Raw genomic sequence first — 14,082 nt, forward strand, 5'->3', positions numbered from 1 at the left:
ATGACCTCTGCTTGAATGACTAGGGGATAGTTTCTGATTTTAGCAGAAGTTGAACATTCTCAACACTGTTGTAGCTAAGGTTGCAATGCTCTCTTTTGTCAAGGTGGCAAGGAAGTTCTCAATTTAGGAACCCAATGATTTTATAGTTGTTATGATTAGGCAATGTTTACCAAGGTTTGTAGTTTATGTATTTGAGTTTTGATCTGCTTGTGCTTTGGTTAAAATATCATTGCAGTGGGAGATTTGTGATTTCTGATTGATATTTGGATATTTTAGTTTTTGTCCAAAAGGCCTTGGCTATTTTGTCTACTGTTTTTAAGAAGAAATTAGGTTAATGTAAATTGAAGGTGAGGTGCTCAAGTCCTTGAAAATGTTGAATATTTTAGCGCTGTTGTTGAGTGCTGAAGCCACACGTGTTTGGAAGATTACTTCTAAAATGTTGGCATTTCTACTCACAATCCCACAACATGAAACACAACCATGGTTTGCTTCAGGCCCTGCACTCTTAAAGAACTTTCTGATACTCTAACACCACTGAAAACTGCCCCTTATAAGGACATTTTTATACCTGCCAACATCATTAAACATTTCAAGGGCACTGCCTTCATTCCCTCCTCCAAACAGGAAATGACTCATTCAATCAAGGGATTGGTCCAAACAGCTGAAAATCAGGTGTCATCCAACTAGTCATCTAACTACTCGTCAACAAACCTACACTAGGGCTTCACAACCTTCCCAACTACCAGCTTTCAATTCATCTGCTAATTCATTGAGAAAGCATTTTTCAACCAATTCCATGATTTGGTCAACAGCCAAGGTCTATTCGGATGCCCTCAAATTAGGATTCAGACCCAGATGCAGGACAGTTACTGCCACCATCCACATCATAGATGATGTATGAAGTCATGGACAAAGGGGATGCCTGACATCTGGTCCTCATTGACCCCTTTGACCTAATTGACAGAGTCAAGCATAACCCATTAATTAGCCTTCTCACTAACAGAATGGGATATACAGAAGCACCGTCCTCAATTGATTCACCTCCTACCTATCAGGTAGACACCTAGCAGTCCAGGTGGCAACCTGAGGATTGACCACCATCCGGTCACCAGAAAAGTCCCACAAGGCTCAACCCTCTCCCCAGTGATCTTCCATTTATTATTTGGAGCTGTTGAAGGTAATTTCTTACTGATCCAAACATTTCACTTCACCAAAAGCCCAGTGATGCACAATTAAACATCACAGTGAGTTGTGCTCAGAGACAGTATCTATTGAGATGAGCCCAGCACAAATATAAGTAGTCCTTCTCAGCTACACAAGAGACCATTCAAAGGTGACTAAACAGCACGCACTCTGATGCATTCATCTCTCAGCTGGCCTCAACTGCCAGTTCAGTTAGACTTGCCATTCACAGAAAGGTCTCCTTCCTGTAGCATATCACAAGTAAACTCAGCTATCAACTAGTACTCCCCCAGAAGACATAACTCTTCTCCCCACCAGAGGGCTTCCGAACCAATGTCTATGGCCTGGTAGTTTCCCACTGTTATGGAGGAAATGTTATCCTTATCGGCATCTTGGCCACACAACTAGGTCACACTGAGAACTATTGAGCATTCAGCTTCATGTGTTCTCACAGGAACACAAAGAAATTTGACCCCATAACCCCACCCATAGAGAACTGTACTGATTACCTACCCATCCATGGCATTCTTCAAGATAGCCTGTATCATATGTAAACAACTACTGCCTGCTGCCTGGATGCTTGCCTACCATACCACAAAACTCATTGGCTGAGGTGACACCTTTACCTCCAGGACTAAGACTATCCAAAAACTTGTGAAACAACTGGTGCACAATAGAGAGAAAAACAGGAAACCAACATTTTCATGTTACGCATCAGCCTACTGAAATGCTATCCAGGTTGCAATTACAATGTCACCAATGATCTGGCAGTTCATGAAGGACATCAAGACCCTGTTCTTCTGGGATAACCTAGAATCGTCAGTTCCTCCTCTCTCGATAACATTGCAACTCTGGCCAGGACTTCTCAGATGCAAAGCTGATGCTTTTCACCTCTGAGGCCTTCTTATATTTTTGTTCACAATGCTCAACCAACCGTGTACAACCCTCTGTTGCTTCTTATTTATGATAATGATATATAAGATGTGAAGGCATCATGAGGCAAGACACAGACAACTGATTCAAAGTTCAAATACAACAGATATTAACTTAAATGTCAGGATGGCTGAAGGCTAAACTTGCCTTATGCTAAGGTGGGTTTTCCCTACCTAAAGAAACTAGGGCTAGGCTGAGTCAGGAATTTCAACTTAAAAATCTGTCTGTGTCCAAAACCTATACTTGCCCTCACAACTAAACTAAAACAATGTGTAGAAATGTCAGCAACAAAAGAAACAGTGTTCCAAATTTATTTCTGAGCTTCCTGCAGCTCTGGGTGCTCCTCTTCCTCAATTCACAACAGTTCCAAAAAGTCTCATAAGAAATCTCGGGGTTCCTTTCTCCAAGAAAACAAAACAGTTTAAAATGAATCTCAGAATGTTCCTCTCCCAAGACACAAGCTTGCTCGGCTTGCCTACTTGTATTAAAGGTCAGTCTCTCAATATTCAAAACCAGTTCCAGGTCGGGGGGGCGCTGTTGCGCTCGATGGAACTGGCAGCCTAAGTGCCGAGCTCCGGACTGGGGCGATCCTTTTAAAAAATATAACCGGCTTTACACCAATAATACTTTTCCATCTCCCTGCATCCTGCGGACAGACCTCCATAGACTATCCCTGCCGATCCACAGAGCCCGGGATCCTACAACTACAGAGATACGGCAGTTTCTAATACCAGCGGAGGAGCTTGCTGGCTCTCCCTGCATTACGGCTCCAGGGGGCGTGGCCTGCCCGACTGCGGTGTGCTGCGGCGCAGCGGCCTGTGAGGGGGAGGGGCGAGTCGGCCCTCGCTGCTCGCCTGCCTGCTAGCAGTCGACTGGGAGCAACGGGAGGCACCCGATTAAGGCTGTGAGAGGAACTATCAGGGCTGCGGCGGAGGCAGTCGGACGCCAGCTGGGCCCCGAATACCTGAAACTCGATCCTGTCACTTGCAGGTGGCCCGGCGGACGGGCGCGGTGCTGGGATCGTGCACGGCTGGGGGATCGCGGCATTGCGGTTGTGCCCGCGCTGGCCTTCCGGCCCTCCCCGCCCCCCCTGCTAGCAGATGAACCCTGCAGATTGGAAGACACGGTAGTGAGCTGGGGGGATTGATGGGTTTAATGGGGCCCAATGGGGCAAGCCCCCACAGTGGTGGTGATCACATCTGCTTCCTCTTATGCCGGAGTGAGAGGCTATTGTCATGTCATGAAATAATATTTGCAGCCATTACTCACCCCGGCGCATACCACTGGGAGCAGCCCCATCTCTAACTCGTCGACCCTACCACTGGGACTGGAAAGGCCCCCCCTCCACCATCCAACATCCGCTGGCACCAGGAGCAAATTGCCCTGAGAACTGGAACTCGAGCACGCCCTTCAAATAAATCAAGCCCCTGACCAGACACCATACAGGAGAAGGCTATGGGTCGTGCCCTACCCACTGCCCCTGCCCGATACTGGGTCTGTCGCCTACCCTGCACACGGATAAGTAAGACTTTTTAACCCCAGCACCTGGCGCGAACCCCTCAACAGATAGGGTGGGGACACAACCTCTGCTGTAACATACTCACAACCCCCTGGAGGGGCCAGGGACATAACTTACCTTGGAGGACCCAACGCAGCTCTCTTAGCGATCCGACCAGGGCGGTTGTGGATATCCTGCTACACGCTGAGTGGCAATAGAACTCTGACATCTCTAGCCGCCCACACCTGCCCATTTTCCCAGAACACCCATCTGCTGACACCATGACCAAAGGAGCAGGTACGGGGAAAAAACAGAGCTCCTTGAACATGTTCACAAAAACTCCTGCTAAGTCAACAGCTGAGTCACTGGATGAGGCCCCTGTAACATCGGCCACACTGGCCCTTGTTGACTCGCAGAAGATGCTAGAATATATCTGCAAGGGGTTCACCACTCTACACACCAAACTTGATTATATGAATGGCACCATCTCATCCATAAAGGCACATATCGAGAAGACTGGTGGCCGGGTGGCAGAGATTGAAAGAAGGGTGGGTGCCACCGAAGATGAAGTGGGCTCTCTACGGGCCATGGTCTCCTTACTCTCCACTCGGGTGCTGGCAGTAGAACAAAAGGACGATGACCTAGAATCTCGCTCGAGACGCAATAACCTAGGCTTAGTCGGAGTGCCTGAGGACAATATCATTGAGCCCATGGAAGACTTTGTGGAGCACATGTTGCTGACAGTTCTAGACTCACCAAAACTCTCCCCACAGTTCGCAGTTGAAAGAGCCTATCGTTCCCTAACTGCAAAGCCTAAGCCTGGCACACCTCCACGCCCCATCATAGCCAGAATCTTACATTTCCGGGACAGCGATGCTCTCCTGAGAGCGGCTAGAGTCAAGGGGGAGCTGCGCCTGGGGGCGGCGAGGATCCATCTTTACCCTGATTTTTCTGTAGAGGTGCAGCATGAACGCAAAACCTTTGTGGCAGTCAAAAAAAGGGTCAGAGATATAGGGGTTAAATACTCCATGTTATTTCCTGCCAAACTAAGAATTAAACACTCTAATCAGACATTCTTCTTTACGATTCCGGAGGAGGCCTCAAAATTCATTGATGTTCATTTCCCTGGATGATTTTCCATTGTCGCGATGGCACTGATGTGGCCTGGTCATTGCCCACTAAGTTCTTGCCTAGAAACAGGCCCATCGAATGCTGCATACACAGTTGAGGCTATGTTCCATGGGAATGCATTAACAGTTTGATCTTGCTCTTCTACTGAACTGCTGATCCTCCACTCACGCGGTCTATACTAATTACACTGGTTAATTGTGCAGTATTGAAAATATCCTCACTCTCTCCCCAGTCCGGAGCGTCACCACCAGGCCAGCTAACAGGCCGCCAGGCGTTGATGCAGATGAGTTGGCTGTTGTTATGGTTGGGTTAGGTTATCATTCCTCTGTTTGGGGGAGGGATGTGAATGGGAGGGGATTGGGAGTTATGTTAAAAAAGACTTGACAACCACGAGAGATGCCACACATGCTGCAGTGTTAGGTCACTAGCATACGGTTAGGGCGACATGTCCCCCCCAGTTGGGCTGTCATTGGGCACTGCTACTCCGTAGACCAGAGCTCAACCAACACCCCCACCCAAATGGAGGGTAGTAGCTTAGCGTTCATGAGCTGGATTGTAAGGGGTCTGGGTAAGCACAGAAAGATGCGGCAGATACAACTTCATGCTGAACGCCACAGCATTAAAATCCTATGCTTACAAGAGACCCATGCCCGCTCTGAACAATGTGAAAAGTTCACTAAAGAGTGGGGGCAGCAGAGGTACTACACCAATTATTCCACCCAAAGTCGAGGTGTCCTTACTCTGATACACAGAAGCCTTAAGTTCTCATGCTGTCACTCACGGATAGACCCGCAAGGGAGGTATGTACTAACCCTCAGCAGACTGCAAAATCAGGAGGTGGCCATCTTAAACATCTTTGGCCCGAACATTGATGACCTAGATTTTTACATGCACCCAGCCTCTATGTTGGAGAGTTACCCCCTTGTTCCGATCATATGGGGTGGCGATTTTAATACAATACTAGACATCAACCTAGACAGATCAGGCTCCAGACCTTGCCAGCTCTCCGGGGCAGCCCATACTATTCTGAAAACGCTCCCATGTTTGGCGGTTGTGGACGCTTGACGGCTCATGTACCCCGACTCACGCACATACTCATATTATTCCTCAGTACACGACTCACATTCCAGGATAGATAGGTGGCTCATATCAGACATATTGGTCAGGTACCTATCCCATCTGGCTATCCTCCATAGAATTCTATCCAACCTCTCGCCAGTGATTTTCTCCTTGAACTGGGGTCAAGACTACAATAGAGTGAGGTAGTGGTAAATGAGGCCTCATGCCCTACTTGATCAGGTCTTCATCTCTGAACTCGAATCTTCCATCGAAGAATTCTTTGAGGTTAATACTAATTCTGTATCATCACAAGCCACCCTCTGGGAATCCTTTAAGGTATACATTAGGGGTATTTCCATCTCCAAAGGGAGTGGTATCCTGAAAGGAATCCGCTTGGATATCGCAAGTAACAAATCAACCCTAGCTACCCTTGAGACCCAATATGCCCTGGGTCAATCCCCTGAAACATTAGCACTACTAGGGTCAGAACTAGATGCATTCTGCAGTCTAGCCGAACGAGAGGTTAAATTCCTGGACAGCCCCCATTCGGTAAGGAAATATGGTGAGGGAGAACGGCCAGGCTGATTGTTAGCCAGGTTAATACGCCGAGAATTCAGAGCCCCCAAAATACCGGCGATAGAGAGACCCGATGGAACACTGGCAACATCACCACAAGACATTAAATCAGAATTTCTAACATTCTAAACTTCCCTATATTCCAAAGTTGATGGCACCCAGATATGAGAGATTGACTCCTATTTAGAAAACCTCCCTCTCTCGGTCCTCTCCACTGACACCAGCATTTCCCTGGAGAGACCGTTCACTCCTGAAGAACTCACGGAAGACATTGAATCGCTGGCATCAGGTAAAGTCCCTGGCCCGGATGGCCTTCCCATTGACTTTCATAAACGATTCAAATCTCTCCTGGTTCCACACATACTGGCACCATGGGAAGAGGCATGTGAGGAAGGCATACTCCCCGCCTCACTCTGAGAGGCAATGATAACGGTCCTTCTTAAGCCTGGCAAACCCCCCACCCAATGCGGCTCATACCGCCCCCTTTCGCTAATTAACTGCAACGTCAAAATATATGCCAAACTATTAGCCATGCGACTGGCCTCATTCATGCCCCACATCCTTCACCCTGATCAAGCGGGATTTGTCCCAGGCATATACACCTCCCTGAACCTAAGAAGACTCTTCATGTGATCAGTAGGATAGGTCCAGAGATGCAGGCAGTGGCAGCCACCTTGGATATGCAGAAGGCATTTGACTCAGTGTCGTGGGAATATCTGTGGCAAGTCCTAGAGAAATGCAAATTTGGCCCCAACTTTCGAACCTGGTTTAAGCCGCTCTACACCGGTCCATCGGACAGGGTCCGCACTGAGGATAGGTGCTCCACCCCCTTCCAGATAGCCAGAGGAACACGACAGCGCTGCCCTTTTTCCCCACTAATATTCGCTATAGCCATGGAACCCTTTGCTGACATGATGTGCCAGTCACATTCTCATAGAAGCTTGCGTACTGCGGGCCAGTCCGATATTGTCTCCCTATACGCCGACGATGCCCTCCTTTATATTTGCTCCCCAGAAACCAATCTTGCCCCAATCCTAGAGGATGGGTTCCGTTTTGGACACATATCCGGGCTGAGGATAAACTGCTCTGAATCTGTCCTATTTCCGCTTACAGACTGCACGCAACCCCCCTCTGACCTAGGGGGATTCACATGGTCCCAATCCAACTTCACTTACCTGGGGGTGGTGGTTTCCCATCACAAGGTGTAGCTGCGTGAGGACAACTTCCGGAATTACCTCACAAACCTGGCAACTAAAACTGCTAGCTGGGCTAGACTTCCTATTTAATTAGCGGGTCAGATAGGAATATTTAAATTGGTTGTACTGCCCCAACTCCAATACCGATTCACTAATCTCCCCCGGTGGCCAGGTGATGACTTCTTCCGGACGTTACGCCACGTACCCAATACCTTCCTATGACATTTCGCCCGCAGTCTGACTCAAATTAACAACATTGACCACTCCTATGGAATTCGGCGGGTTTAGCGCCCCCGACTTCACAAGGTATTTGTTGGTAGCCCAGTGCCAATTTGCGTCCCACTGGTTTAACACCACAGACCCCCCCCCTTATGTCCGGTTAGAGAAACTAACGGTCAGCGAATGAGTAATTGGTTCCCCTATTCTCAAACCCGTCCCTGCTGACCCTGACTCAGAAGACCCGGTTGCCAGTACATCCTTGGCTCTCACTAAGATCTGGAAACTGGTGGACACGCCTCACCCCTTTCACGGGGACCTCCCGCTTTGGAACTTCTTCTCTGATGTCCCACACATCACACAATCCATTGTATCTTGATGGGCTGACACAGGTTTCTTGGCACTCCGTGATGTCTATGAACAGGGCAATTTTCTCGATTGGGCAGACCTCCCATTCCCCCTCAAGTGGAAGCCTTCAGCATGGCTGCAATACTCCTCTCTGTGGAAAATCTCAAAGCCAGATACCCCAAATTCCCTACAATGCCACCTGACAAACCCATAATTGCAGAGCTGTGCTCCTTCGATTCCTTTAGGGGGAAAGTATCAAGGCTTTACACTCTACTGCAGACTAGAGCTGCCCACTCCTTCTCTAAACTGAGACATAGGTGCGAAGAGGATCTCAGAGTTGAGATTACTGATGAACACTGGTCCCGAATGTGTGCTCGCACCCACAACGTATCCTTTAACTCTCGGTTTAAATTAATACAATTTAAGGTGTTGCACAGATATCATCACAATCCAGTCACACTACACCATATGTTCAGTGAACTTCCCTCCAGTTGCCCTACATCCATATGATTTGGTTCTGCTCACGACTGACCCAATTTTGGACCGAAATATGTTCCACATTGTCTGCCATACTGGACCATACTATAGACCCATCCCAGTCAGTGCCTTTTCCACGACTTCCCCAAGTTGGGGCGTGATTCAAGGAAGCTAGCTGGACTCTTCATGGTACTAGCTGTACGCTGCATCTTGATGTACTGGCTTCGGCCTAGAGCACCCAGGTATACACAATGGCTCAGGACAGCCACATGGGCGCACGATACGGAGGAGGCCTGGGGTGTGTTGCAGCATCCGCACTCGAGACCGAGGGACATCTGGCAGAAATTTCATAGTAATATGTCCGCCATGACCTTGAACTCAGACACTGAATCCTCTACCCCCGCCCTTTCACCCCCTAGTGCCATCCCATGAATTGTGACTCTTGAATCCTGTATCCGTGACATCACCTAGACCCCGACCCTCTTAATGTGCACAGAATGCCAGCATTGTACTGTAAAGTATGAATTGTGCAAAGGTATGTCTTGTTGGTACGCTGTGAGCGTCTTTGTTTGTCCGTGCATTGTCAAGTCAAATAAATAAAGGTTGCTTTATTTTGCCTTACTTTAGCAATCTCTTTCAGGCACTTGTAATTATTTTCTGTATATTTCTTTGGCTTTCACAGAGTACACCCGGTCTAGATGCAGATGTCGGACCACACGATCAACCCATTACAGGTCATGCAACCTGTCACCCTGGGCTTGCTTGCCTACACAGGTTCTTATGTAGCTGTACCTGTGTTCTGATTCACACTCACATAGCTCTCTCTTTGCCAGCCTTTTGGATTTGTCACAACATGTTTCACTCTTTGCCAGTCTGTGTCCAACACCTATACCTGCCTGCACAACTAAAGCTAAACAATGTGCAGGGATGTCAGCAACACAAGAAGCAGTGTTCCAAATAAGTTCTGAGCTTCTTCCAGCTCTGGACATGCTTTCCAGCTCATCTTCCCCAAGTTCACTACAGTTCCACAAAGTCTCAAAAGGAATCTAGGGGTTTGCATCCCCAAGAAGACAGTATAGTTCCAAAACGAGATCTGAGGGTCCTTTTCCCCAAGAAAACAACACACTTCAAAGTGAGCCTCGGGATTCTCCTCTCCCATGACACCAGCTTGCTCAGCTTCCCAACTTGTACTTAAGGCCAGTCTCTCAATATTCAAAACCAGTTCCAGGTCAACTTCATACTAACTCTAGTTATTGACAGTTCATACAGATTTATTTGGCTTTCACAGAGTACACCCAGTCTAGATGCAGTTGTCGGACCACACGATCAACCCATTACAGGTCACGCAACCGGTCACCCTGGGATTGCTTGTCCACACAGGTTCTTCTGTAGCTGCACTTGTGTTCTGATTCACCCTCATTTGTTTCTCTCTTTGCTATCCATTTGGCTTTGCCACAACATGTTTCACTCTTTGCCAGTCTCTTTGCCACTATGAGTTCACTTATGCAGTTCACTTTATGGTGCTCTTTTCCCTTTCACCACGTTGCTATCACACTCATTCGCAATGTTCCATTCTTACTTTATATTGCATTTCATCAGATTCTCTCTTAACTTGCAGTAAATGCAATTCAATTCTCACACCAACTTGTCGTTTGCACATTGGTTTATTAACAGCTTTTCTATGCTCACCAAAAGCTCTTATTCATTTCGGTATTCAATAGTTTCCAGTACTCTTCTCTCTGAGCCAGTACTATAGGGGAATGCATGAAAGGAATTGAGGGGAGAGGGTTTAAAATAGCATAAAAAGGCAGGGGGAAGGTGATGTTGGTTCTCATTTGGAAAAGGGGCATACACATATGGGCCAGCTGAAATGTGTGGACATTGGGAGGGTTGATAATACACGGCAGAAGTAGATGGAGAGCAGAGGGAATTCTGATAAACTCTTAATTTTACCAGAGGTTTTGAATGTCGGAACATTCTGTAATTAGGTGTTCATGTTGGGGTTTTCTTCTTAGTTTCTTGATACTGAGGTTTGATTTGAAAAGAAGAACTGAAGGGGGTTTCACAGTATCCTATAAAGGCTTCAGGGACTGAGGGTTCATTATGGAATGGAAACGGGGAGTACCATGTCTCACCAGATGACATTCTCCTTCCACTCCCCCAGCATCCTCCACCCAGGTGACCCTCCCTCACATATCCACCTGCAGGGTTGGGATCCAAAAGCAATGTTCCTTCCCTGGCCACCTGAGAGGAAGACACAAGGGGACTAGATGCGATGATGCCCTCAGTTTCCTAAAAAATCCCACATTCAAATACAAATGCAAGTATGCTTGTTCCTTTCAGTATTGCGTGGTAACCTCTGACTTGGACTTTTCAGAGAAGTTTGCTATTGTAAATGTATTTATGAGTTTCAGGTTACTCTTTTTGTGTGTACATCAGTCGCTGATAAATCATTTATTTGCTCCTATGACTGGAGGCTGGAATACCTCTTGGCTTAGGCAGCCTTAGTGTCAAGTAAAGTGATATTTTGGTCAAACTTTCTGGGAGACATTCTGGGTTAGAAATGGGGTTGGCATCTAGATAATTAGGGTGAAAGGTGAGATGGAAGTTTGCCTGATTCACTCTTTTCTTTGGGTTTAATAATTTCTGAATATGAATCTTCAGATCTTATTCCTAAGGTATGGCCGGATGTGGCCAGCGACACAGGATAACTTGATGGTTCGGACAGGGGCACTGGGATATGGGTTGTCTCTTTTATAGTGATACATAGTGTCACCAAGCATCTATGATATGTTCAACACTGTGAGTGGGATACTTCGTCCAGTTAAGAAAATTCATGTTGCTCATGTTTGTGGATAATGATTTGGTCTGTATATCATTAGGTGAGTCTAACCATGGGTTAATATCATTCAAAATGGTCATAATGTTAGATGTATATAGAGCTCTTGATAGGATGTCTCTCCACTATTGGATGCAATCATTATATCTTGCTGATCTATACATTAGGATGCAAATAATAGCTGTTTTGGGGTCAATTAAGTATTTGTAAATTCATTCATTTTCTCTGTGTGGTTTAGGACTACAGGAATATCAATAGACCTGCAATTTACTTAACCCAATAAAGAATAGGGCAACTCAACACTGATGACACTGCCAAGCAGGGAAAGACAAACTCAAGCCCGGTAATCAGAACAAACTCTGTGATAAACTGAGAATCTCTCTCAGAGAGCCAATTCTCCAAACCTCTTGAATAGATACAGTCAGCTGAGCAGGCACTGGAAGATAATCTGAAATAGGGATCTCCCACCAATCCGCACAGACACTCACACATACTGATCTGCCCACTCTCTCCTCTGCACCAACAAACAATAGAATGCAGCTATACCCCTCAATCAATTTTGGCCTAGCTGCACACATACCTAGACACATCCATGAACACCGCAAAAGTCGTTAGAACACAGCTGTACCCCACGATTAAAATTGGCCTAGCTGCACACAAATTCTTATACACAAGCTTCACAACCACCAGAATGCAAGCTCTGAGGTCAAAAGCCATGCTGCACACATTCTACTGACCTCACGCAACCATGCACCATGCCTAGCATTAGAATGCAGATACACACCATGTAAAACACACTGGCTGCCCACATACTGAGTACACAGAAACACTATTTACTAACCTACTCTCTCCACTGACCTGCACTATAGGCCTGAGGTCGTTCGACCCGCAGCGCTTTGAGATCATACCAATGGTATATAAGGCACTATACAAGTGCACAATAACATAACATAACAGGAGCACTAGAATTACATTTAGCAATGAACTATGATAATGAACTGATGAACTTTCCCTGCTCTGAATTTGAAGCTATAATTGAATGATTGATATTCAAGATAAACTCTAACTATTAAATCTTTGTTCCCTCATACAATTCAAGAAAAGGTTTATGAGGAGATTGACCGTGTGATTGGCAGGGACCGTCAGCCCTGCATGGACGATAGAAGCAAGATGCCCTACACGGAGGCTGTCATCTATGAGATCCAACGCTATGCAGACATCGTTCCCATGAGTGTGCCTCACACTGTGACACGTGACATCAAGTTCCGAGGATACGACTTACCTGAGGTGCTACTTCATTCAATCATACAAAATATTATTAGCTCAACTTTCAGTCCCAGACTAGAAACAACTTGGAAGGGATACTTAGCAGTTGATTAGATGAAGGATTGAATTTGAGCCCAATATATTCTGCCCCAGATGCAAAAAGTTAACTTGCCGAGTTTAATGCTTGCAGAGGACAGTCCTTCAACCCATCTGTTGCATCATGTGCCTTAAATACCGCAGGGCCAGTAAGATATTGTTTGGTTGTTTTACAAAAACTTCCTTAGACATGCATCTGAAATGCCATCATACCACAATTGTTTTCAAGCACTGCATCTTCTCATCAATCCAGAAGAAACTACCAACTTAATAGATTGCTAGGGCAGGGACAAAGCTTGTGTACATTGCTGTATCAAGGGGAAGATACTTCTTAGGTGATGGATTGCTGTAAAATGGATTGGGTAGGTCAGACTGGAAGAAGGCAGCTTCATAGGAAATATTCATGAAGTTGTCAGATAGAATGAAACTTTAACAGTATATGATTTGTACCATAATATTAGTCTTATGTTAAACCTACCAAAACAGTAAGTATTACTGTCCATACTGACCCTTAAGCATACTGAAGGTGCTAACTAATTAAGCAGTCTGCAATGCTGTAGATGCATATTTCAACTCTTGCAGAAATCATTCACAACCCATCTCTTTGCCAAATAAGTTATGTACTCTTTGCCATAGTCTCCTTCTTAACTCCAAAGGAAAGAAGCATGGTACTTCACTGTTGCCACTCTTTCTGTACCGATTAACATATATGAGGGAACAGAGGATCCACAGAAAAAAGTTATGTTATTTTGATGTATACCGCACAGCACTGCCATTTTGATGGTCTGCAGGTTCTCTGGCAGATCTGAAAAGGAAGGAGCAGTGAGAGAGCTTTAGTTAGTGGGCTAGTCAGGAAAAGCACTAGAGAGCTTTGATGCATTGTTGTTATCTTCAGTTCAGAATAACCAGTCACTGTGTGCTGGGTTTGTTTTAAATTGGTAATTGGTAAGGTTAGGTTTTATTTGTTGTATGAGCGTGTGTGGGATCATTTGTCAAGTTTTCTGTGACATGTTGTGTTGGGTGTTTCTGAGTGTGTGCATTTTGTGGTGGTTTTAGGTTTCTGTTGCAGTAAAGGTATGTGTGTGTTTTATTTGGTGTATGAGGGTCAGTATGCAGGATATTAGAGTCCTTAATAGGGTGGAAGGGTTAGTTAGTGATGTTAGTGGTCTGTGGTCTGTGCTCTTCTATGCAATGGTTATGTTGGCCTGGGAAAATTCTTATTCTTCTATGGTGATATGCCTTAAAATGCTTTCTTTAGTTGGGGG

The 14,082-nt window shown here is 46.0% G+C and overlaps 1 protein-coding gene across 1 annotated transcript in view; it reads left to right on the plus strand.

The window, feature by feature from the left end:
* The window catches only part of LOC138566784 (cytochrome P450 2F3-like), a 463,175-nt gene that overhangs the window by 364,476 nt on the left and 84,617 nt on the right, over nucleotides 1–14,082 (plus strand). Inside the window, exon 7 of the mRNA XM_069644434.1 lies at nucleotides 12,555–12,742. Coding sequence (XP_069500535.1) covers nucleotides 12,555–12,742 — 188 coding nt within the window. The remainder of the gene's footprint in view (nucleotides 1–12,554; nucleotides 12,743–14,082) is intronic.

This window comes from Ambystoma mexicanum, chromosome 2p (assembly GCF_040938575.1).
Source record: "Ambystoma mexicanum isolate Mex_15411 chromosome 2p, UKY_AmexF1_1, whole genome shotgun sequence".
Classification (NCBI taxonomy): domain Eukaryota; kingdom Metazoa; phylum Chordata; class Amphibia; order Caudata; family Ambystomatidae; genus Ambystoma; species Ambystoma mexicanum.